Raw genomic sequence first — 26,921 nt, 5'->3', positions numbered from 1 at the left:
CCCAATTTTCTATAAAAAATTTTCTAAAAAATTCTTAAACACAATTAAATTGCGAAAACAATTGACTGAGCTTTGGTATATTTTGCTGCAAATGGTTATCTATGGGAGTAATTTAAGAATATTTAAAACAATTCTCTTGAACTGTACTTCAGTATCAGATCACTGTAAACTTTCTCAGACACATTTTTATACTGAAATGATGCAGCACGTTGATAACAAGTAATTTGAGTTCATTCTTACAAAAAGTAATAAACTCTTATTCCTTAATCTTGCACAGTACATATTGTAGAAATTTGAAAACAAGATAGATGTTGGATAAAAATAATGAATTACTTTCATAATTTAGCAATCTCGGTTCATTTGCAGTAACTTTTAATGTCTATACCTGCTTTAAATGATCATAGGATGTAAAGAATTATTGTTACCAAACAAATGCTGGAAGGCTGTTTAACCCACCAAGTAGCATTCCTACATACATTCAAAAATATTTGTCATAACACATCTAAGCATGCAGACACACATCATGAAATGTGTTCAAACAATTAAACTAGTATATGTGTTTCAAGAAAAACAATCAAGTCACAAGGTACTAAATCAAGGTACAAGGTCATTTTGAAATTATAATCAAGAAAATACTATTTAATAATGGCTTTTTTTAGGAGTTCTAAAAAGGCCTAATTTTATCTCACTGCTCTTTATAATGCATTTGTGAAATTTAGACAACGTAGAAGGGCAGCAATCAGGCCATTTCATTTTATATGTCTAGTTTCATTCACTTAATGCTTGAAATATTTCCTCACAAATATGACAGTGACAGGTATTAGTGAGAAAACTCACTTGCCTTTTTGATCCTGAATTAATGCCAGCATACTGTATGGCTTCTAATCATCAGGACAAAATACTACCAAGCTAAATGTTTCTTCTGGTCACTCAGAATTTGGTTTGTAATATGAGGTAAGTTTACCTCATAATTAAGTTCATTCTTCAGATTATAACACACAACTCTCTTCCTTTACTTGATACATTAACAAGAATTTCATTTAAGCAGAAATGAATATTAGAATTTTTGGTACTATCGCATTATTCAGCCAATCTTGAGAAGATCACCAGGCAAGGTGCAATGTTGCCAAAGTAGGCAATCCAGAATTTTATGAAAATGCATTTATCTGGCAACACCTTAATGGTTGTACATGCAATTAGCGGTAGTAGCAGTTCATGCAGTTTTGAAATTCGAGGGTTATATTTGGGATTTCTATTAGTTGAGATTAGCATGTGGTGTTCTTTTTTTACTTTCTTGTACAAAGTAAAAAGGAAGTATTGTAATCCCGAAAAGTTTCAGGCAGCATATTTCAACGAAAATATCCATATTGACCGCTATTGGATGCAATTTAACGATGTTTTTGCATGATATCTGTACGTAAAGACAGAATGAAAGACTCGTTTTCTCAAAAAAAAATTATAAAACTGCTTTAAAATTAATTCTGAAGAGAATTTTTCTTGGTGTCTGTACGAATGTATGTACGTACGTACGTATCTCGCATAACTCAAAAACGAGTAGCCTCAGAACGTTGAAATTTTGTATATAGGACTGTTATAACATGTAGATGTGCACCTCGTATTTTGATTGCAATCGGCCACACCAAACATATATAAATATATTTATATATATATATTACCACTCTGTGATCTCAGTTTCTTTACTCTTATATGTTTGTAAATTGTAAATTTTTTGCTTTAAAAATGATTGAATTATGTTGTTTTCAACTTTCAGTTAAGGTTTTTAGTTTAGTTTCAGTTAAGGCTTTAATAAATCTGTATGCAATATTTTTAGAATTCTAAACAATTTTAAAGTTGTTTAAGTGCCGCTAAGCCTTTTTTTTTTATGGCGGGCATTGATTGTTTACATTTGAAACAGCAGACTAGTGGATTTGTTGCCAATCTAGAGAAACTTAGCTTTGCAACAACAAAGATAATGCCTTCATTTATTATTGCCAATTAAATCATGCTTAATCCTTTCTGGAATTTTTTTGAGGAAATAAGTGTTTAAGATTTACTTCGTAATTTTTAATATAGATATTTTGAGTTTTTATGTATTTTTGCCTTCTCGCGAAGTGAGAACTGAATTAATTGAATGAGAAATACTCAATCGTCTATGAAAAACTGTTTCTTTTTTGTTTTTGTTTGCTGAATTTCCTTTATACATCATTCTAGCTTTATTATAGTATTTGAATAGAACATGTGGCAACGATTAGATAATTCTATTCTTTAAATGATATAAATTTTGTGCATTATGAGTTATAATATGAACAAAATATAATACTGTTAAGTGAATCTAGCGCCAGAGTGCCGCTATGGTAAACAAATACTAGAGTGAATTTTAAAGAATGCATTTATTTTATTGTGGTTTATGCGCTGTCGGCGAAGTAAATTTAATTAAGAAGTTTAAATTAAATTCAAGAAAAAATGCGTATAATTTAATATTCCGTACAAGGAAGTCATGTGGTGTACACATCAGATTTTTTTCCCCTTAGAAAGCCTCCTAACAAAACAGAAAGTGTTATTATTTTTTTAGAAATATGGCACTTTGCTTACTAGTAAGGAGTGTGTTCCATTAAGTTAATCTGTGCAATTCTCTAATGCTTTTGTAAGTTAAACATGCTAGATGTGTACAAAGAGCAGTGTCAGTTTACTCTGCAAAGCAGAAAATTCTGAAATTCTCTGATCTTTTTTTAAAATTAAAACAGATTCCTGCAAACATGGACAGAAGATCAAGAAAACAGAACGTTAAGTGATAATGGATGTTTGTTGCAATTATAATTTAATTAATTTGTGAAATTTTAAGCATTTCATTATGGATGTTTGTTTTACGTAAGTTTTACTTTTATCATAGATGTTTCCTGCATTTTTAATTTCCTTAATAAATGTATCACATGTTAGCTGCTAATGATTGCCAAGTTTGAGGTAGGATTGGGTGGATAACACAAGAGTATGCATTTTTACTTGACTGAAAATTCATATCATATTGCAGAACCAAAAATTATTTGATAATATTGTAAAAATTTATACGATCACTGATTGTTATTAAAAATCACTCTATTAAAAAATAGCTATTCAAGTAGGAGCTGCTGCTATTGATACATTGTTTATTTACCTTTATTATTAATTTGGGAATTTATAGTGTGCCTTTTTGAATTTCTAAGCATACGTTTTTACATGTATAAGTTAATTTACCAAAATAAACAATCTTTAGAAAAATTTTTACTTATTAAAATAAATGATCTTTAAATTTTCTGCTATCTTTGAGTATAATAAAATTAACAAATAAGAAAGGGGGGAATGTTGAATTTAATAAACTAACCTCAATTCCTATTTGTTTACAGGATGCTGCATAATTTTCTCTCATAGCATGCTCATTTTTTGCGTAATCTAACTCCTTCTTTGCACTTTCCTGTAAATGAAAATGAAAATTCATGGATAACATTAATTTGACTAATATTTAAAACAAAAAAATATTTTACACATATTTAAGCATACTGGGAGTAACTAAATTTGTAAAACAGCGACACATATCGGATATTTAAAAATACTGATAATCAAAAACTGAGCTAATTTGGGAAGCTATACATGTAATTTTCATATAAAGTGCTTGACATATTTTACAAGTATCCAGTTATCTTTCTTCATTAATAAAAAATATGCAAGGATTGAAACTTAATCTAGCTTAATTTAAAGCATACTTGAAGCTTAATCAATGCAAAAAGAAGTTAAATCTTGATTTAACTTAGTAACTTCGAACACTAATGTAAATCAAGATTAAAACTGAAAAATTACTCATCAATTTTTTAAACAAGTTATTCAGCACTTAAAAAAAAAAAAAAAAAAAAAAAAAAAAAAAAAAAAAAACCCTAAAACTAGTGTTTATAATTTTTATTTCTTCATTTTTTAAAACCTGTCCTAATGAAATTAGCACATTAATAAAACAAGAATATTGATTGTACATAAAGAAATACAATGAAGAGCATCAAAATTAACTACAAAAAATTTAAATTAAAGCAGATTATTATTAAAAAACTATTTAACTTTCTGTCTAAATAAAAAAGAAGGTTAATTTAGGAATACACAAACAAAAGATAAAATTTGATACAGTACAACATTTAAAATCTGAAAGTCCAATATGGACTTCACACAAAAAGGTTTCTTTTTTTCTCAACTGAAATTTTCTTTTTTCACATAACACAGGAATAGAGAATGATTTTCAAGAAAAGGTAAATAGAACATACATCAGATTTTCTCTCGAAGGTTCTTTTTCCAACATCATTAACCACAACAGTATTGAATCCTCCTGCACATGGCTTTTTTTTTTATAAGCTCGCCATCTAATGAACTACACTTTTCACCCTTGAGTGGTTTTGTGTAGTGGGGCATTTTTCTATTTAATTAGCTCTGTACACAATAAGTGAAGCCAAAAGACCCATGTTTGTTTGGAGCAGTGGCGGCTCGTGCCTAAAATTAGTGGGGGTGCTGTTCCAAAAAAATGTAACCTTTGTTTAAAAAATTGTCTAAAAGGAAATAAACTATAAAAAGAAAATTTATTTTGAAACTTCATGAAGACTTCCAGAAAAAAATTAAACATTTCTTAATTACTTTAACCAAAATTGTTACAGTTCAATCTTTGTATATTCATTTAAAATTGAAATCCATTGTTCTTGTTTTAATTTGCGCGAAAAAATCAATAATTTTCTCCTTGATCTCTGGATGACAACTGAGGAAATTTTTTTTTATTGAAATCAGTGCAAGCACATTTAGTCTTTCTGAATTCCTAGTGCTTCTTAGAAAAGTTTTCATTCTTTTAAATAATGAAAAGCAGCGTTCTGCCTCTGATGTAATCATGGAAACTCTCAAGAAAATTTTTATCTGTTTCGTAATTTCTAAGAACATCATCTAGATTATTTTCAAAGATAAATTTCAGTAGCTCAATTAATTTGCAGTATTCATGGATATCAGACCTACAATACAGTCAAAAGTCGTTAATTCGGACACCCATAATCTAGAATGATCTATAATCCGGACCTCAAAGCTACAAACTTTCTGCACATGCGTCACGTTGACGCATGCGCATAAGACCTTTACGGCTGCAAATATGTGTGTGCGCATGCCCAAAATACGTTTATGCATGCGCATTTAATGTATAACGGATGGTATAAGCTAAGCTAAAATTATCTAATTCATTTAATGTTGCAGATTGCGTTGTTCCTTAATCTTTAAATTGGATCCGGCTTATTATTTTTTGCAGACTCTTAGAGCAATTTTATAAAAGTAAGCTTGAACTTTCGATTATGTAAATAGAATTTCCAATATATATTTACTAATATTTAAAGGATCTACAAAGCAAAAGTATGTTTCGAAGTCCATTAAACAAAAAGTGGAATTGCTGCAAAAAATGGATAAAGGCATATCCTTTGTTTATCTAACCATTCCGAAATCTGTTTATCAATTTGACGCTGCTCTGCGGCGGGGGAACGCCGCGGCGCGCATTGAATTGGAAGTTGATCTGTCAGCACTATCCTTATCTTCAAGGCAGATGTTTTTATTTATTTGGCTTATAATTCCTTACTAAATGTAGTATTTCATCTCGATGTACTCCATCTTTGATATGATTTAAATCAAATTCCTCGTCATTATAATTCGCTTCCGATAGCGAAAAAAGTAAAGTAAACAAATAAATATTAAGCTTTTTTTTTTTTGTAAATTTTGATACCCTTTAGATCATAATTGTTCTTTATTTCATAAATTACGTTTCATATTTTTAATTTCATAATTTCTGCATGCTATCTTACCAGATTTAAACTGATGATCTATAATCCGGAAAAATCGATAATCCGGAATCGCCGAAGTCCCGACGAGTCCGGATTAACGACTTTTGACTATAGAATACTTTTAGTTCAGTTTCAAGCTTTTTTTTTTTTGTCAATCATTAAATATGCTTCAGTGGTCAGTACTATTTCTTCTGTAGAATGTTCATTCCTAAAACTAGCGAAGAATTTCTTGTTTAACAATTTAGCAGCTGCTAAGTGTTTAGTGGAAGAATATCTGTGCATCATATCAATACATAGTATAAAGTCACATATTTCCTTAGCTTCTGCCATCAGTGTCTTTGAAAAATTCTTACAGTACTTTGAATTTCTTAATTCTAAAATAGCAATTTCGAAATTTGTTATATATTCGTTAACTTTAAACAACACACTATTTTCTCTGGATTGCATTTAGTTGTATATTATTTCAACATGAGGCATCTAATCAAAAAAGCTCTAACCAAAACTTGAAATTATCATCATATAGTTTTTTTTTTTAAATTCCTGTTGCTTTTGCAATTTTTTTTTTGGGGGGGGGGATCTGCATTTGATGTTGATTGAATTTCAGTAAGGCACTTTTCACAAAGTAGCTACTTTTTCAAAAATTAGGGGATGGCAACTGACATTAAGCTTAAGAATTATGTATTGTAAAAGTATAAAGAAAGAAAGACTAAAGGGCACACTATATTAAATATTAAAAATAATAATAAGTGAAAATAGGGGGTGCTGGAGTTCCACAGTGCTTATTACGAGCCGCCACTGGTTTGGAGCAGAATATTTTGCCCTCTGATTTCTTCTTGCTGGTGTAACCAGGGAAGAAGGAAAAATGAGTTAAGATTCTGATGAACTTAAACTCAGGATGTGTTATTATGAACTCCATTCTTTTCTAACTTTCTGATTTGATCTAGCTTATTATTTTGTTCAATTAATTATTATACTACTATTTTATTAATAGTAAAATTTCAATAAAAGGTAACATCTCTATGTTGTCCTTTCCTCAAAGCTGTTTATTCATCATTCAGTCAATGGATATCAGAGTTTTGCACCCAAAGAATGCATTTTAAGTTCATAAAATAACCTTTTTAAATTTGGTGCAGCAATAAGACCATCTAAGAGGTCTTAAAATACTTTAAAATTTGTTATGTGGAGCAATACAAAAACATAAGAGGATGTATCTGCAGATATTTTGAAGTATTCCATTGTGATGACCATGCACCAGTCATCAATTAATAAATGAACAGTGAATTCTACAATATTGTTTTAAATCCAAAAAGTATCACAATAAATAATAAAAAAATTGATAAAAAGAGGTTATTGAGGATCAAAATATTTCCGTTGACTATTAGTGGGAATTTTCAAGATAGTAATTAAAGGATTTAAACAATGGAATTTTCTAACCGAACAAGAAATAAGTCTCTATATAAAGAGAAAGAAATAAAAATAATAATAATTGCTCAAACAACTTATGTAAAAAGAAACATTTAATAAAACACAATTAATGTTAACACTGAACTTTTTTGGTTGATTCTGAGGATATATAGTCTCCTTCAATTGTGGTGGTTTTTGCTAGAAGGCACACCATGCATAAAAGTAGTTTAGTTGCACTACAGAACTTGGAGGGAGCGGACATATCAGGATTTCGGGCATCTCAACACTAATCGCATAAGTAAATGTCTAATGATATTATGTATCTGCCAAGTGGCAGAAACTTGTAATTGCATCTGCTAGGTGGTAGAAAACTTGTAAGTTAAAATATGTATCTCCTAAGTGGAAGAAGAATTGTAAATAAATGCAGAGTAGAAGTTAGAGTAATCTACTGTGACAGTTCAACACAACTGCAAAACACAATCTATTTCTTCAAGGTCATGAGTGTTTTTGTTATTTCACATTTTTAATTTTACACGACATCTTCCAGTGCTTAAATTGCGCTGGAGGCCCACTCCGGTACTTCTCAATTTTTAAGATAAATTTACAATTCTAGCCGGAGCGCACTGGAGCCCTAAATAAGATGAGCTCTGGTACTTCTTTTTAATCAAACTGAGCCACAACTTCAAGAAAACAAAATTTAGAATTCCTAACATTTTAGTTTAACAATAAGCAGATCTTGCAATACTCTATTTCCCTGGAAATACAGTGAAATACTGAGATAAACTGCTCAAGCACGTCCTATACATCGTCTTCCCAGAGTATCCACTAATGTAACCAAATACGGGGAAGGGGGGGTGAAAAGCATAACCAGCAACTTTGCATTCATCCTTAGGAGTCAGATTCAGAACTCATTTTACCCCTGACACACATCTGCTTGATAGCTATAATTATATCAGCAAACAGCCACAGTCAAAAAGAACATTTTCTCTCACCAAGATTTACCTCCTTTTTTGGTTTCCACCCACTCATACCCTCATGCCCTCATTTAGTTTTGCCCTCTTTTTAGCATTATCTGAATTTTCATCAGCTATATTTTAAGTATATTTAATTTTTGTGATGATAGAACTTTCCCCCCTTATGATCAGAGCTTATTTTGGGCAAGGGGCTCACTGAATCCTGGCTCTGATGCTTCTTAGTTTTTGTAATAAATCATAATTCTAGCCAGAGCACACTGGAGCCCTAAATAAGAAGGTTGCGGCACTTCTTTTATGTAATTGAATAACAATTTATTTTATCTCGAAAATTTTATTTTTAGCGATAAAATTATATTAAAAATCGCTCATTAAATTTTAATTTATCTCTTTACAGTTAATTTAATTATTTCATTATATAATAATTATTGATTAAATAACAATTTATAAGCATGAATTAAATAGCTATTAATTAATTTGATAGTAATTAACTATTTAATTTAAAAATTACTAATGAGTTTAATAGTCATTTTATTTATTTATTTACTCTTGTTCCTCTTTGCTGATGGTCTTCCATAGGGCTCTGACACTTCTAATTTTAGAAATTAAGCCCTGCATCTAACTAAACTTAAATTAATGATCTAAAATCTGAAAATTTCCAAACTGTGGAATCACCAGAGTACTGATGATTTCAGATCTTGTATGTTGTACTGTATCATTAGAACACAATGCAAATGATAATGCTTTTGTCATCATTCAGTTAACTTGCATTTGCTTTTGATAAATACAAAAAAGCAATATGTAATACAAAAGTTTTAAACATAATAAAATATTTTGAGGATGTTCTTCTGATGTGGTGATGAACTTGAAGGTGTGACAATACATATTATGAGAAATAATAACAGCCATTAAACACACTATCACAAATAACATTTAGTCATCAAAAATCACAAAAGCACTTGTGTGGGTCTAATGTCAAGCAAGGGGGGGGGAAGTAAAAAGTATTTTATTTCATAGCAAATTTACAACACAGACTATGGTGTAGAGTACAGTGCTGGAAAGAGAACAATGAAAATTTATTAGGAGATGTTTGAAGTAATAGATGAGAACATTATTGCATGATCCACCGCAACAGGACCAATTACTGCTGGATATAAATGGAGTATCCAGCAGTAATTGGTCCTGTTATTATAATTATGCTTATAAACTGTTTAAAAGTTTAAAGGTTTTAAGTTATAATTATGCTTATAAATTGTTTAAAGGTTTTTAAGTTATAATTATGCTTATAAATTGTTTAAAGGAATTTATTAGGAGATGTTTGAAGTAATAGATGAGAACATTATTGCATAATCCACCGCAACAGGACCAATTACTGCTGGATGTACATGAAGATACCAAAAGCATAGCTACAGAGAGAGAAAAATGACTGCTGGACACACATTAACATAGTGTGTAATAGATGTCTTCTGCAGTGACAATGGCCTATGCTGTTAAGATCCTGCAACATCTTCGGAGGAATGACTCCAAAGAGAAGTTCAAAGGATTGAAATCTAGTGAGCACAGAAGCTGTGCAATGGCTTTACTAGATACAATCCACTTTCCAGGAAAATATGGCATATATATAATTAAACTCGGTGTTGAAAAAATGTGGTGAGACATCATCATGAATGTACTAAATGTCCTGCACTGTACAATAACCTATAGCTAATTTGAAGGGGAGCACTTCAAGAAATCAAGATACACTGCACCACTTTGGCAGAAAGTACCACAAATAATCACCAGGCATTTCTGTCCAGATATTGATGCTGAACCTATGTTAAGCTTTCCGAGAGACACCAGCCTGCAGATTTTCTGTCAAACATGCACACTGTGTTGTTGACAACTCCTTCTTGTGTAAAGCTAGCTTCATAAAAATAAATAAATAAAAAAAAGTGGCAGAAAATTGTGGATTATTCTTGGTGGTGTCAGGTACTTAATGCACAAACTCTACGTAACAGGGAGAGTCGTCTCCAACTCTTCAGTCTTGTTCAACTCTTCAGTGTTAGAAGTGCACATGAAGTTGTTCTGTACATGAAAGCAGTGCAAGTTTTCAGAAGCAGAATCTTCAACATCGTCATGTATAGAACACTAGAGTTCAGCTGCAATCAGTCATGCACTTGTCGATGAGGAACTGTAAATGTGTTATTCTATTTCACTGTAGCATATGTTATTCTATTTCAGGTACATGCACCTAGTGCAGTTGCCTTAGATCACATTTTGTTACCTTGAAGGACCACTATCTCTTGTAGCTGTTAATCTTGGCAAAGGTAGTGTAGTATGGACAAAGCCTCTATAGGTATTGTTCTTGATATATCTGACAAGCTAAGCATCCACACCCACCCGAGTGGCCATAAATCAAATGCTCATCAGCATATTCCTCATTTGGGTAGTTAATTATGTTTTTCCCAAATGAAATAGACAAGTAATTGCTGCCTTTCATTGTCCACTTCTACCCCAACACACATTACATGATGCTGTATACATTACACATAATCAGTGAAACTACAAGCAAAATCACGGGTTAGTCAATAATCACTTTTCCTTTCTTCTTGATATCAGATTTTTTATGATTTTCATCAAATAAATGTGGTTTGCAATAGCATATTCCACGGCAATTACTGTTCTTTTTTATACTTACTGTCACCCATCTAAGTAATCACTGCATCCTTCTATAATTTTATTCAAATAACATAGCTAAAAAAAAATCAGATAATGTCTCAGCAAGAATTGCTTAGCAAAGCAAATATTAATAAATGGCAAAATTCTGTAATTGTTTAATCATACATATAACTATATTCAAACTCAGACTGGCTTTGAAATGTCATATCAACTATACAGTACAAACACCACAAGAAGGGGAAAAAAAATAATGGTGCAAAGACTACTTCATAAGTAATGTTTGGCAGTAATTTGAACTTTACATAAGGAAGATGAAAAGCTTGAATAATATACAGTTATTGATTTAAAATAAGATTCAAAGTAAAGAAAATACATACATCTTGTAGCTGCTTGCATTTCGTCAATTGTCTTTTCAATGATGGTAACTCGTACATAATATTTCGAACCAGTAACTGTGCTGCTTCAGCTAAAGGTATCATAAATAAAATGTAAACTATTCTAGAACTTTGCACATTATAAACACATTTACCATTTGAATAGGCTTCTATAATTACACAGTAATAATAATAATTTTAAAAATTACAAAAATCACCTAAATAAATATTATCCTTTTCATACAATTTCACTATTTCTACCCAATCCTTCATTCTTTGAGATGAATACTGTCCAAATATATTTTTTGTGGAAGATTCAGTTTCCTTGAGAAGTTCTACAATTCTGAGGCAATGAAAGTAATTGATATCTGAAAGGATTAAAGTATCAGTACAATATAAAGCAAATAAATGCAAAATTTAAAAATATATTTCCATTTTATCAAGAAAGTATACATCCATTTTGTCATATATCACATGATAATCAGGGATAGTTCCAAGCACAGGTTCCGCCTTCTCAGTATGCACATAAAACTTACTTAAGCTATATTTTTAACAAATTAATGAGATATATGTTTTAGGTTAACTACTTTGATAGAAAAAGAACTAAACTAAAATGATATACTTTGAAACATTTTCTTGAAAATAAGAATATTATCTTAGCAGTGTTGGCTAAGATTTATTCAGACCTTTTTTTTTTTTTTTTTTTTTTTCCATTTATTTTGAGATTTCCATATACATTCATTTAAATAAAAATCCAGTAAAGTAAGATCATTCTATATAAAGCTGTTGATTTATATTAGAAAAAATATCAAATTACTGCTGTATTTTAACAAGATTTTAATATAATGGAATGAATTGCACTAATAATAAATAATAATGGAAAATAATGGAATTCTATTTTTGCATTATTTTCACTATATGTGTTTTGCATATGCTTGTTACAAGAGGTCTTAACCTTTTCGCGACAGCGCACCTTTGTTTGACGTTCATGCGGGACGGAAGGGAATCGAAGGCAGTCACCGTACAGGACGGAGGTTTTGCATCGATAAACCTAATTTTATTTAAAACAAATCAGAAAAAAAAAAGTTTTGCTTCTAGCATCGCAATTTTTGGTATCGTTTTAGATTATTACTTGAGCTTTTATATATATTAAAATTAGCACTTAATAACGTTTTTTTTTCTTTATTTTACATGAAAATATACTAAAAAATTGTTTATCTTGTAAAATAATTTTCGGAAGTGCTATTCAAATTATTCCAAGTTTTAATTGATAAAATCCATCAATAAAGTTTAAAATTAATAAAACAACACAATAAAGACTATCTACAGTAAGAAGTAACAAAATTTAAAATGAAGACTGAGTGTGGTAAATCTCGAAGCATGGAGAAGTATCACTTTCTAACTCTCAGAAAAAGTATCACTTTATAACTGTTTAGAAAATGAATCATCACTCTCATCTGCATAAATAAATAGTTCATTGACCATACGAGGGTATTCTTCCTCTGATAAATAGCGCCTTCCAGCCATAATAGACTGGAGGTGAGGCTTTCCAAAATAAAAAGAGAAGAAACGGAAATATATCTGAAGGCAATGCAAAAACGTAAGAATACTCCCCATACTAACCCTAAAAGACCGTGCATAGTAAAGGAAAAAATAGAATAAAAAAAGCAACTGGATATAAATCAGACACGTGAATGTTTTCATTAACACGCAGCGATTTAAAGAGCTCACCTCTGTTTACGCTTTCCCCCCCCCCACCCTCACAACAGCTGATGAGTAAAATACCAGAGTCAAGCAGAATATATCAAACTCAAGGTCAGGAACCTAAAACTGTGCTCATTTCCAAAAGTAATGGACATAGGATGCCATCAAGTGGCCTTCAGAAAAACGTTCCAGCTTAAAATGCGTATACGTATCACCCGACCTCTGAATGCAATCTCTAGTGATGCGTGGATGGGACACCCAGCTGTAAGAGACGTTCTTTGGGAATGCGTATATGAGACGCCAGCCCTGAAAGGGTTAATCTATAGATCTGTAGCTAAATGATATTTTATGTTTTTACATATGGAAATTAATTAACAAGAACTGTGATTTAAGCATTGTTCTTGCAGTGGTATAGATTGAATCTTATATAGGTTATGGAATTATCATTAAATATTCAGATAAGTGTAATATCAACAGCAAATGTATGTTCTTTTCATCATTTAATGCATGTAAATTCTTATAAATTAATCAGTATTTTTTCTGTGTATTATAAAAAGTAGCTAACAATGACAAATAATTGATTAGTAAATAATATTTGCAAATTCTGTATGTAAAGGTATTATTTTTATTTATTTATGTATGTATTATTTTTTAAATTTTGTTTTACCTAAATAGAGGTGAAACAATGTTTTTGATGTGGAATTTTTACTCTACTAAATCGATACAATTTTTTTTTTTTTTTTTTGCCATCAGAGAACTGAAGTATTTTTTACAGATTTCGGCACTTCAATCTAAAAGCATTATAATCTAAAGGTGCATGTTTTGAACCAGTATTTAAAATCATAAAGCCTTTAGCTGCCTTTTCTGGAAACACATGCAAAATAACATTTTTAACCAGTTTGCTACAATAATAGATGCTAGATTCCATATGAGCAAACTTCAAATAGCATATTTAAAATAAAAAAACATGCTTTATATGCAGACATGCTATTAATTTTTTTCAGAAGTTTAAATTGTGAACTTGCTAGATATATTAAAGCGCCAGCATGCACTTATGCATTTATCATGTAAAAATTACCTTTACTGCAGCTATTTTAATCAGCAAGCATTGCCACAACCAACAATTAAGTAGTATCGACCAAAAAAAAAAATTGTACTGATTATGAAGCAGTGATGGAATCACACGATCAAGCCAGATAACAAAGATGAGTAACCAGTTTCAAGTATTAAAACTAATAACGACATACATTCACCAAGGCACTGTGCTTCTGATCCATATGTAGCTGCCTACCCAGCTATCCTCTTACTCACACACATACAACCAACAGTATCACAGCAATGCTGAACCAAACAGGATGCACACTAAATGTTAATGCTCTGCATCACAGCCTATGATGAAATATATACTAATAGATTAGGGTCTCAAACCTACTCACTAGCTTAATAGGCTTACTTATGCCTCTACGCCTGCAGTTTATCACATATCAAGCTTATCAAATGAACGGCTCCACAAGGTCCCCCTCCCTCTCACAAAAAAAGACATTGCTTAAAATATGCTTACACTAAGAGAACTCTTTCAACATGATCGGTTTAAGCATCAGGCTATGATTCAAAAGGTTATGTATTCTCTGAAAAAATAAGAATACCGACTATAACTGGCATAATCTATTGGCAAACATCGCCCTTAACAACAACTAAGCTGCACAAACCAAAATGATACCGATAACCAAATACAGATGGCACATTGAGATGAAATCAGCAGCTTTTTAAAACTACGGGCAACAGACCTTCTAACACTAAGCCATAGTCATAATTATAATTAGTGGCAGATCATCTTTTGGGAATGCTGTCAATTGCTGTCAACATACAAATTTATGAGAATAAGCATACTCAAAAATTAAGGTAATCAGTTACGCAAATCACAGCATTTCACAATTTCCACATTTTATATGCATTTTCTAGGAATGTAAAAAACTTAATTCCAATTCATAGAAAAACCATAGCATGGGAAGTTTACTTGTATTAAGTAATCAAAGAAAGAAAAGAAAGATGGACAGGATGCTCACACAAAGTATGATACTGCATGACAACATTTGACTGTACATCTCATTTAGTCCTTTTACAGCCAGAAATAACACCAAGAGATTTTAACCTTTTCAATGCTTGCATATTGATGAAACCACCTTGGCACAATTTGATGATTTTTTACAGATGAAAAAGAATAATGAAATGAATCATCATTCAATTCAACTACAAAAATTATTACAAATACAAACATTATTACATTTCCCACTCTAATTAGGTATTTATTCAAAAAAATCCAACAATAAATTTACTTATAAGGTGATTTGGTATTTTTCCGTTTTGCCGGCACAAGCGATAAAGTCGCCACTAATTGTACAACAGATGCCAAAGGGAATATCCTCACTGGTAACCTTTTACTTCTCATTTTCAAAACAAGTCACAGCCATTTCTTATAAGATTGATTGTTTCTTTCAATATTGGCATACAATTGCATAAAATGTTTACCAGAAAGTTCAATTTTATGCCCTAAGGCCATTCGCGGGTGGTAATTAAGTCAATTAGGATGCAATCACACCACTCACCCAATGGAGAAAATATAGATAAGGCAAAGTAAAGGGTTAAATTCATCAATTCTAATGAGAATGCACTAGAGCAAAGTAAATCACTGCAGTTCTACATAATTTCTGTGTAAGCTATTTGTACGAATTGAAATAATCGCTGCATTTAAACTTGTATTCCAAATTAAGATTTAACTTGAAATTATTGTAGATAATTACTGAGAGAATTAGACTTTTGTAGCGTAGTTTACATGAGGTGAGATCCCTTGGGGTCATGTGATATGAACCAGCGAATCAGGATGTTGTACCATGAAAGCATAGTAAATTCTTAAATTAATGTCTTTTTACAAATTTATTGTCTTTATTTATTGGCTTTTTTACAAATTTTAAATCACATTAAAATGTTTATACCTTCAAAAAAAAAATTCTTAGAACTAACATTTGTCAACATTTTTTATGTGTATGCAGTGTGTTGTCCGCAATAAAGTCAGCTTGGCAAGATTTGAGTCAGCAAAACAAAAAATACTGGTGATTTTTTTAAAAAATTTATTTTGTGGTGATTCCTTTAACAACCGATTCAAAACAATTTTTTTCTTTAGTGATTTTGTGGCAAAATACTGTATTACTTACTGAAGAAATTTTATCAGAATTTCTTCTAGTGCTGGCAAATTCCACAAGCATTCACTTTAAAACTCACTAATTTCAGTTTAAGGGGAAAAAAAATCAAGAGTTATCTATAAAAACCACTGGAACTACAAAAAAAGAAAGCACATGAAAGTTGTTTGACTAAAGAATCATTATGAGCATAGTTATCAGAATTTGGCACTTTTTGAAAATCTGGCCATTGCAACTAAGGTGATTGTGCTAAAGTATCCCTTTTTCAGTATTTAAAAATGCTCTTTGCTGGACAACAGTTTGACAACAAAACAGCAAAGAGTGAAATGAGTCATTGGTTGAATGAGCATATGACAAATTTCTTTGACACAGTGATACAAAAAAACTGGTGTTAACACAAATGCCTTAATGATGGCAAAGAAAAATTCATGTTTATTTGGAAAAACAGTTTAAAGAGCAGACACCATAATGATAATAAATATTTTTTTTAATCTGTTTTTTCCCCTCTTCAATGAAACAGAGCTTCCTTTTTCAAAAACTTTTTTCAATATCATTTTCAAATTTTGTAATAATTATCAAACTCATTTTTATAAAATTAAAATAAAGACAAGCATTTATTTATTTCTCTAAACGAAATACAAACTAAAAGAATACAATTAACAGTAAACCTCAACTACACTTTTTATCAAAGTATTTACTTACATGTTCCAGCTAATAAATTAGCTATTTCATCCACAGCTGGCATATCTTGAATGGCATTGTTAATATTCTGACGAACAACTAGTACATTCTTTTGCCAATCACTTGGACAAATTCTACGACTAACCAGCCAATCTAAAACAAAGTTTTCAAAATTAGTACTTAATAAGAATTCACAATGAGATGCTATGCATTTATCTCATAAAATATCATTCGCCTCTGAGACTAGTAATTATATATTTCATAAAATATAACAGTAAGTGCAAAAGACACAGAGTGTCATAAATAAAATTGCAAAATAACAGAAAATAAAAACACTACATTACACACATGATAATTTTACCCTGACTAGAAGCCAATTTTGTAATGCGATACAAAGTTAGAGATCCAGAATTGTTGGTATCTCAACGATTCCAGATTTTAGATCATGAGTAAGATAGGTTTGGTTTATTTGATTAACCCAAAGCACTTGAGGGCTATCTGCCTAAGGGAAGGGATACCTTCATGGAGGACTTTCTGAGGGAATCTGGCACATATACATGTTACACGAGGAAAACCACAAAAAGCCCTATGCAGCCAGGCCACTTGCAAGATTCCATCCTTAGATCGAACTACCACTGTTCAGTGACTTTACTGCTTCGCTGCTGATGGGCTATGAGTAAAATAAATTCTGGATTTTAGATCTAGTAAGATTATACATATGCATAGCAATATTGGAGTTTCACTTACTGTTTTGATCAGATAGAATATAAATGCTACCTTTTCAACAGGGCTGGTGCCCCACAATGGATAGCAAAAGCTTCAGAATTTAGAGGAGTATTTAGCAGCAATATTTTTTTAAATTTAGGTGAGGCAGGCATCAGAATTTAGGGACAGTAAAATTTTTACAATTTAAGGCCTGCATGCTGGCCCTGCCCCCCCCCCCAAGCACATAACCACTGAGATCCCGGCCACTATCCATATAAGGTATATCCATATAAGGTTAATAGTTATAAGGTTATTGTTATTGACTATGATGCCTCTCCTTAACCAGCAGGCATTTGAAAGTAAAATGCAGCAATCTCAGTCACTAGGAGAAAATTCCCATCTACAATATATCTTCTTTTTGTTATGTATTATATTTTCCATACCTAGATTTTATAGGAGGGAGAGGGAGTTTTTTTTAATTAGTTTATTTACATTTTTTTTTTTTTTTTTGGCTGGTGGCCGCTAGGTTCAGATATTAATTTCACACATCTGGATTTCAGACATCCTACTGTATAAAGATGGTTCTGACAAAAAAAAGTAAATGTTATTTTCTTTAGAGCACTAGAAATTTTGTAATGTGACGATGGTGATGATGAAACACTGTAGTCATCACTGAATTTTTATCAAAGCAAGAAACATGTAAAATGAGCAATCCCATGGCCAGAATTTGAACACCAGACCTCCCGATGCTAGTCAGATGTGGTTCCAATTATACCATGAAAGCATACGGTAAGAAGGAAGAGAATACAGTACAAAGTCCGTAATCCGGACTTGTCGGAAATTAGCTGAGGATTCCGGATTATAGATCATCAATTTAAATCTGGTAAGATGGCATGCAGAAATTATACAATTAAAAATATGAAACTGTAATTTATGAAATAAAGAGCAATTATGATCTAAAGGGTATCAAAATTCACCAAAAGAAGCTTAATATTTATTTGTTTACTTTATTAAACATTTCTTTCAATATAAGTTGTTTAAGTTGCTTCGTTTTTTGTGCTAATAATTTCTCTTTAATTCTATAAACAGACATAATTTCTTGTTCAGTTACAAAGTTCCACTGTTCAAGTCTTCTAATTGCTGTGTCGAGAATACCGACTAACTTGTAAATCGAAATTTTTTCGTTTTCAATAAACGCTTTGTCACTTTCTTCACTATCGGAAGCGGTATTTTCTGGATCTAGAACCATACTATAGATTTCGCCGTCCGTTTTTGATTGATGATTGGGGCATTGTCATCACCATGAAAAACTTCTGTTATATCATCTTTATTTATTACCGAATCTCCACATTTCTTTACAAAATCCAATACTGGAAAATTTCACCTTTAGTTTGCGATGTACGAAAACCTTCAAATTCGCGGCTCTCATCTTTATCGTCCTCGCCATGAAATATGGTAGCTGGCCATAAATTATGCCAAGCATTTTTTAACGTATCTGGAGACACATCCTTCCACAATCTTGCGATGCGCCATACAGCAGATTTTAGGCTAATAAATTTCAAAAAGTCTTGAATAGTCTTGTCGTTGTTCAAGAAATTTAGCATAGATTTTAATAAGGCCGCTTTATATTTGCATTTCAGAGCGTGCACTATTCCCATATTCATAGGCTGAATGATAGACGTACAATTTGGAAGGAAGAATAATACAGATACATTATCTTTCACTAAAACTTTAAGTGAAGTATGCACCGAACAGTTGTCAACAATCAGGACTATTTTTGAGTCATCAGGTAAACCAACCGAATTCAAATGTCGCCGAGCTTCGGGTTTAAAATGATTTTCAAACTAATCATTCATTAATGCTTGTGTCATCCATGCTCTTTTATTTGCATGATATATAATGGGGAAAATCGTTACTCCTTTAAATGCTCAAGGTCGTGCATGTTTTCCGATTACGAAAAGTTTGCACTTGTGCTTTCCTGCAGCATTTGCGCAGGGTAAAATTGTTAGTCTTGCTTTGGAATCTTTGACACCAGTTGGAGGCTTTTCTGTAGAGGTTGCCAAGGTATTTTACAGTACATATTGCCAGAAAAGACCAGTTTCATCAGCATTGTAAATTTGTTTTGGAGATAATTGTTCACAAATAATGAGTACAATGAATTCATCTGCAAATTATTTAGCAGCTTCAGTATCAGCTGAGCTTTTTCACATGAAATTTTTAATTGTCTTATACCATAACGGTTATTAAATTTGGTTAACCAACCTTTCGAATATGTACACAGTGTTTAAGTTCATTTCTTCACGAAATATTTTGGCTTGAGCCATTTAGCATTGGACCCATCAATGGCACGCCCTAGCTGCGACGCTGTCTGACCCATTCAATCATGACTTTGTCATGCTCATCACTTTTAAGCATAATGAACCCTTTTTCTGTTATTCATTGCAAGTCGGGTGTCGGAATCCACAAAAAATTCAAAAAGTTCCTTTTTCTTTTGCTTATGTTATATACAGTTGACTTTCCAATGTCATACTCTTTGCATAATTTTGAGACAGATAGGCCTTATCCATTTTTTGCAGCAATTCCACTTTTTGTTTGATGGACATCGAAGCATGCTTTCGCTTTGTAGATTCTTTGGCAGCTCCAGAATTGGAAACTCTTTTTGACATAATCGAAAGTTCAAGCTTAATTTTTATAAAATTGCTCTAACAGTCTGCAAAAAATAATAAGCTGGATCCAATTAGAAGATTAAGGAAACAGCGCAATCTGCAACATTAACTGAAATGCCTTAGAATCAGTAAAGATAATTTTAACCTAGCTTATACCGTCCATTATACATTAAACAAGCATGGGTAAACACATGCTTTGCTTTATGCATACTTTGTGAATTTTATCAGAGCAAGAAACATGCAAAATGAGCTTTATGAATTTTTATCAGAGCAAGAAACATGCAAAATGAGCAATTCCACAGCTAGAATTTGACCTCCAGACCTCCCGACCTCCCGATGCAAGCCGGGGGTGCTTCAAATTACAACATTAAAGCATATAGTAAGAAGGAAGAGAATACTATAACTATAAATTGGTTTTATTTTAGTGAGATAATGACAGTCTACAAATTCATAACGAGAAATGTAAGAGCCTAATGAAAACAATTCTCCAGCTCCGGTATTCTTTTGAGAGACCCTCAGTGCCCACTTTCCTCATTTTTGTTATGGAAAATAGGTTTATAGTGAATTATAGGTTAATCTAGAGATCACATAAGGATTTGTAGATTAGAAGTGCTTTGCTTTCTCAACTGCATACAACCTGTAATGGTTAGGCAATAATGGACATAATATAATTATTTCTATGGAGTTCTGCTTCTTTTTCATACAGTTCAATGCATCTATATTCATTCATACACCATAAGCTGCTCCATGTTTATTGGAACTCGGCTTTAAGATGCTCCTCAATGCAAAAAGGCTGGCATGAACCACAGCTTGCATATCATGATGGAGCACTACGGTAACATCATTGTAACACAGCGCTTATCCAGAAAATTCATCCCTGTCTGCAACAGCACTTTTGGTCTAATATTTTAGGTTCCCAGTTTTTAAGCAATAATTCCCAGATTTAACCTAGACGATGAAGTCAACATTTAGAACAATGAATAAACATTCTTCAATTTTACAATTTGATAAGACATGAATTTTATCAATGACACTTTCTGCAATATAACTGATTTAATCTTAATCTTACAATCAATTGATAGATCCAATCAGCAGCTTGTATTCTTTATGCACTTCATACATTAATGAAATAGATTTGTTCACCTTTATACTCATAACACATGTTAATTCTTAAGATTAGTTTCATGAAAATGTGAAGTATAATAGGCAATTAATAAGAAACTTAAGTATTGTGACAAGAAACCTAAGAAAAAGTTTATGCTATTCATTATTCAAAGAAAGTGAAAGATGTAATGTTATAAACTATATATTACTTTACAGTTCAATTATCTTCGGCAACAAACGGAAGAAAGTTATTCCTTTGTATCAACATCCATGTTTCTTTTCAAATGAACCTAAAATAACCAAGGCTATTTTTCACAGAATTTTTACCATGTCTCTTAATTTATTTCTGCAGATTCAGGATCCAGTTAATATGAGAATTACTTTATAGCTCATACAGTATACTCACTTCTGAAAACTAGAAAATTTAAGCTCAGGTGCTTAAATAAGTTAATAGTAAACATATTTTTACCAAACTATTTATTGAAAAAGAATATTAAAAATTAAAAGGAATACACATAATAATTTACCAAGTAATTTGTTTAGATGTATATCAATAGGAATATCCTGTTCATTCTGAAAGAGAAAAGAATATATATACATATATCGCCAAAATATTAGTAGAAAATATGTAAAACATATCAATTAGCAGAAGATTAATTAGAAATATAATAAATAAATTAAAATGATGATTTAAAAAACAAAGTTTTATTAACAAACGTTTTTTAATACATAACTACATATATAAAAAACCACAAAGTTTTAGGACTAAGTTCTACAGAACTGAAAGTTGAAGAAAACAGATTCTTATTTCTTAGCCTTCGACACAGAATCCTCGTAAATCTATACTATTTTGCATGTTCATACAACTTTTCAATGTTTTCATAGAATTCTCTTTTGGAATACTGTTCAAGTCTGTGGTTTGGTTTAATTTGAATTTGGCAAAGCACTCAAGGGCCATGTGCCTAAGGGAAGGAATGCTTCAAAGGGGGATTCGAACCTCAGATTGAACTACCAGTGTTCAGTGAAGTTACCGCTCGGCCGCTGGTGGGCCAGACTTTATGAGTGAAACTGGCTCATATTTACTTTAAACACAGGGAATTACTATGCAGCCACATGAGCCATGAGTTGTGCATGATGTCACAACTGTCTGAATTTTTTTAGCAAAAATAGACATGTGTATACATGGGGAGAATAATAGTATAAAAAAACTGAGACATGTGAGAGTCTCGCATGGATGAAGAAGAATGTAACAATGTTTAGTAAGGATATTGGAATTTGTTTCAAATATTAGTAATAAAACTTGGAGACACACTTTGTATGTATAATAAAACTTGGAGACACACTGAATAATTTGAAAGCTCCAAGAAATGTTTGAAAAAGAAAAATCACTAAAATTTCCTAATTTCAAAATACTAAAAGAAATTTATGACAAATAGAGTGATTTAAAATGCCTATCATTGTTAGAGATTTTGTAGGTAAATAGGTAGCATTTAATAAATCAACAAAACAGATGTAAAGATACTCAGACATTTCTCTACAAAATTTGACACCTTGCACGGTGCTTCAATGCAAAGGTTTTCCAAATGTGGCAATGAGTTCACAAATTTTTAGTCACGATTCAAATAATCAAATTACAAATCATATCAACTGTTTAGTAAGGATATTGGAATTTGTTTCAAATATTAGTAATAAAACTTGGAGACACACTTTGTATGTATAATAAAACTTGGAGACACACTGAATAATTTGAAAGCTCCAAGAAACGTTTGAAAAAGAAAAATCACTAAAATTTCCTAATTTCAAAATACTAAAAGAAATTTATGACAAATAGAGTGATTTAAAATGCCTATCATTGTTAGAGATTTTGTAGGTAAATAGGTAGCATTTAATAAATCAACAAAACAGATGTAAAGATACTCAGACATTTCTGTACAAAATTTGACACCTTGCACGGTGCTTCAATGCAAAGGTTTTCCAAATGTGGCAATGAGTTCACAAATTTTTAGTCACGATTCAAATAATCAAATTACAAATCATATCAACTGTTTAGTAAGGATATTGGAATTTGTTTCAAATATTAGTAATAAAACTTGGAGACACACTTTGTATGTATAATAAAACTTGGAGACACACTGAATAATTTGAAAGCTCCAAGAAATGTTTGAAAAAGAAAAATCACTAAAATTTCCTAATTTCAAAATACTAAAAGAAATTTATGACAAATAGAGTGATTTAAAATGCCTATCATTGTTAGAGATTTTGTAATGCATGTACTTTTCTATAGTAATCATGAGATATGAAAATGTAATACAGTTCAAAGTCAAAGCTACGGATTCATGAGGACTTTGGTGATTCCGAATATTTGATCATCAGTTTAAAACCAGTAAGATGGCATCTAGAAATTATAAAATAAAAAATGTGAAATTGTGATTTATTAAATAATGAAGCATTTATTATCTAAAGGGAACACAACATGCCAAATAAGTGAGCGATTCTGCATTTCACCCTACTTTTCTTGCATTGACCCATTTTAAAAAATCATTTTCTTAATCGACCCTTTATATTTTTCTCTATATGCAGCATATAACATAATCATTACACAAATAATTTCACATAAATACATTAATAAAGAATATAAGCACAAATTATAAAAAACACTTCATAAGATTTGTTAATAATTATTTTTACTTTACAAACATAAACAAGTTTTGAGAAACAAAGTCAAATATTCTAATCACATGAATGTTCAGTTTTAAGTAATATGATAGCTGCACTTAATGTATTGATGCAATTTGTTTTAATGTTTGACACATAATTGTTAAATACTCTTTTTAAATCCTCTCATTCAGAAATATTCATCCTGCCTCTTGCTTAAAGTAGTAAATTATTGTCAGCAATGTTGCTTCAGTAACAACTTTTACTTTGGGATTATTTTTCGGATGACTTATAAATTCCAAAACAAGGCATATCTATGTATTTTGAATATGACTCCTGCTTGAACATCCTCTTTCAATTCAGTAAATTCTTCTTGCATTATACAATCAATCTCATATATATTGCAGTTTGATGATATCACAAGCCATGTTGGCACATTCAAAATTTCAATGTCTTGGAAGTGAACATTAAAAATTCTTAAATTTTGCAAATAGCTTGTAAACAAGAATATATCTTTTGGGGAAATACAGTCCTTTTTGACAAGTCACAATCACATTAAGCTATCAAATTAATACAATTATTTTCGATTCAGTGTCGATATAAACAAGTCAGTTTTAGAATGAAAAACTGAAGCTAATCATTCTAGTTTCAGATGTCTCTTCCTTGCGGCTTATTTTGTGTGGCGTTGATGAACGTATATATATCATATTTAAACAACTAGTTATAAATTTTATTAATAGATTTTGTTCTGTAATCAATGGGCTCTTGATTACACAGATCAATCGTTGGTTCAACTATCCCCCTCCCGAATCAACACTTTGATCAGTATTTACACTCTTAAAAAATTTCTTCAACCCCATAAGGTCAATAATGAATCCATTATATCCGGTCTCAATTTAAATAGAAAATATTTATCAATAAAGCTTTTGAAAACAGTTATATTACTTTGATTAATACTACATTTCCATATGTTACACATTATTACATTTCAATAACACATTTTAATCTTTCGTACATAGACACCAATTTTTAAAACACCTTTAGTGAATACATTTAACATGTACTTACAGTCATATTGTGAATATTAAAAAGTAAAAAACTTTTAGTTTTGGTTCTTCAGGTAACTAGAATGTACTTCGAAATCTCAATATGTAAGAGACTTAACACTTTATATTTATAGGCTAAAATAAATTTTATGCTTGGATGCAAATTTCTCTTTCATTAGTTTTTTTTTTTTTTTTTTTTTTAATTACTGAAATTACAAAATCCGTATTCTGAACCGAATATTGCGATTTTGTTTACAACAGCTAGTGTACACGTGAACACAAGATTTACCTTTAATCATACTCATAATCCGGTGCTCTACTTTTCTATTGGCCAAGAGTTTTGCAGCAGGGTTATCATAATTGGCACTTATTCATCAGAAAATAAAATACATATTTGACGGATACTATTATTGTTTACAAAAATTAATCTCTGTTGCAAAAAGTTAGAATAGCTCCGTTTCAAAAGCAAATATCTACCTTTGTTTGACTAAAATTCAAATCAGAAGAATATAAAGGCTAATATTTAAGTAGTTTGGAACTCTAAATTTGAACGTGTGAGTCATGTTTATTGTGCTCTCGTACTAAATATATTTAACAAAAGAACACGCCAAAAAACTGTAGAACTAATTCTAAACTTCAAAACTTTAGAACAAGGATTCTCAACTGGGAGAAATTTTGAAGTTTTAAGGGGAATGTGATCAGCCTTTTAATTTACCTATTAAACAACGGATATCCTTCGAAGATTGCTTTAACGCCAAAAAGAGACAAGTACAGTACCTCAAAAAAAGTATTCGAACACCGATACCCATTTTAAAAGCAGAAAAATTGGGAAATTATATCCACCACAATTCTGTATTTATATACCATTGTTGGCTCACTTTCTGAACACTTTTAATGAACTTTAGAAATAAAAAAAATAAATAAATAAATAAAAAAAAAAACCTGGTTCCGACATTGGAAAAGTCATGTCTACCATTATTGGTTTGTTATATTTAGAGCGGGGTGTCAAAAATAGAACAGCTATGACTTGATACTATTTTCTTGTTTATTTAGAGAATAATGGTAGAGTTACAATTTGACATAGTTAACATTTTCTTACATACTACAAACGAATAATGGTAGACATGACTTTTCCAATGTTGGAACTAGTTTTTTTTTTTTTTTTTTAATATTAAAAGTGTTCAGTGTGTTGTGGTGGATGTGGTAAAATTATTGTAATGGATGTGGTAAAACTATTGTGGTGGATGTGGTAATATTATTGTGGTGGATGTAATTTTCCGATTTTTCTGTTTTTAAGATGGGTACCGGTGTTCTTTCAAGGATTGTAATATCTAGTTGCTCTTGAGAAGTATCTTATTATGATAGATCAGGGTATGGCTGTCATCCGATGACGTACTTCCTAGACAGCCATGCTTGGAATATACACGCACATTCTTGATGAAACCAACTTTCCAGTCCGTAGAGCTCTAATTCCTTCCTCTCTTCGGCTAACAAGGACTTTAAAATCCAAACAAGACTTTTTTAACCTAATCTTTAGATTTGGATTATTTACGGAAACTAATTCCGGATTTTTGTATCTTTGAAATGCACTGAGGCACAAAACAATTAATAGTATATTTTTTGTTACGACATACGATGGAGGCAGGATCTTAGAAGAGCTCCTAAATTTTCAAAAGTTTCTTTCAGAAAACGTTCATTTATTTAAGAAAAATTTTCGCGAATATCCTCTACATTGTCTCGTTCTCAAAACCGAAAGTTTTCGTGTACCTAAAGGTCTTATCTTCCTTGCAATCTTTTACAACACCAAGACGGAACATTCAGATAAGTAGAACTTTTCTCTAAGCTAAATCAAATATCTGTCACTAAAGTACCTTTAAATTCATTTATTTATTATGATCATTATTATTATGCTCATTTTATTATGTTCTGGCATTAAATAC

At 31.1% G+C, this 26,921-nt stretch overlaps 1 protein-coding gene across 3 annotated transcripts in view; it reads right to left on the bottom strand.

Moving 5' to 3' along the window:
* LOC118188363 (CDK5 regulatory subunit-associated protein 3) overlaps positions 1-25,779 on the bottom strand; it is a 59,307-nt gene extending 33,528 nt beyond the window's left edge. The window contains exons 1-6 of one of the 3 annotated variants that reach the window (XM_085810747.1): positions 25,697-25,779; positions 21,808-21,853; positions 16,827-16,958; positions 11,442-11,591; positions 11,227-11,315; positions 3,359-3,448 (exon numbers count right to left, since the gene is read on the bottom strand). In XM_085810747.1, coding sequence (XP_085666873.1) covers positions 3,359-3,448; positions 11,227-11,315; positions 11,442-11,591; positions 16,827-16,869 — 372 coding nt within the window. In that variant the 5' untranslated portion in view covers positions 16,870-16,958; positions 21,808-21,853; positions 25,697-25,779. The other 2 variants (XM_085810748.1, XM_085810746.1) reach the window with 2 other exon arrangements.
* Positions 25,780-26,921: the final 1,142 nt, after the last annotated feature.

Source organism: Stegodyphus dumicola, chromosome 2 (genome assembly GCF_044657685.1).
Source record: "Stegodyphus dumicola isolate Sdum_Otavi_A_Nest chromosome 2, ASM4465768v1".
In the NCBI taxonomy this organism is placed as follows: Eukaryota; Metazoa; Arthropoda; class Arachnida; order Araneae; family Eresidae; genus Stegodyphus; species Stegodyphus dumicola.
Note: the sequence above shows the minus strand (reverse complement) of the source record. Positions and strands in the feature narration are given on the sequence as shown.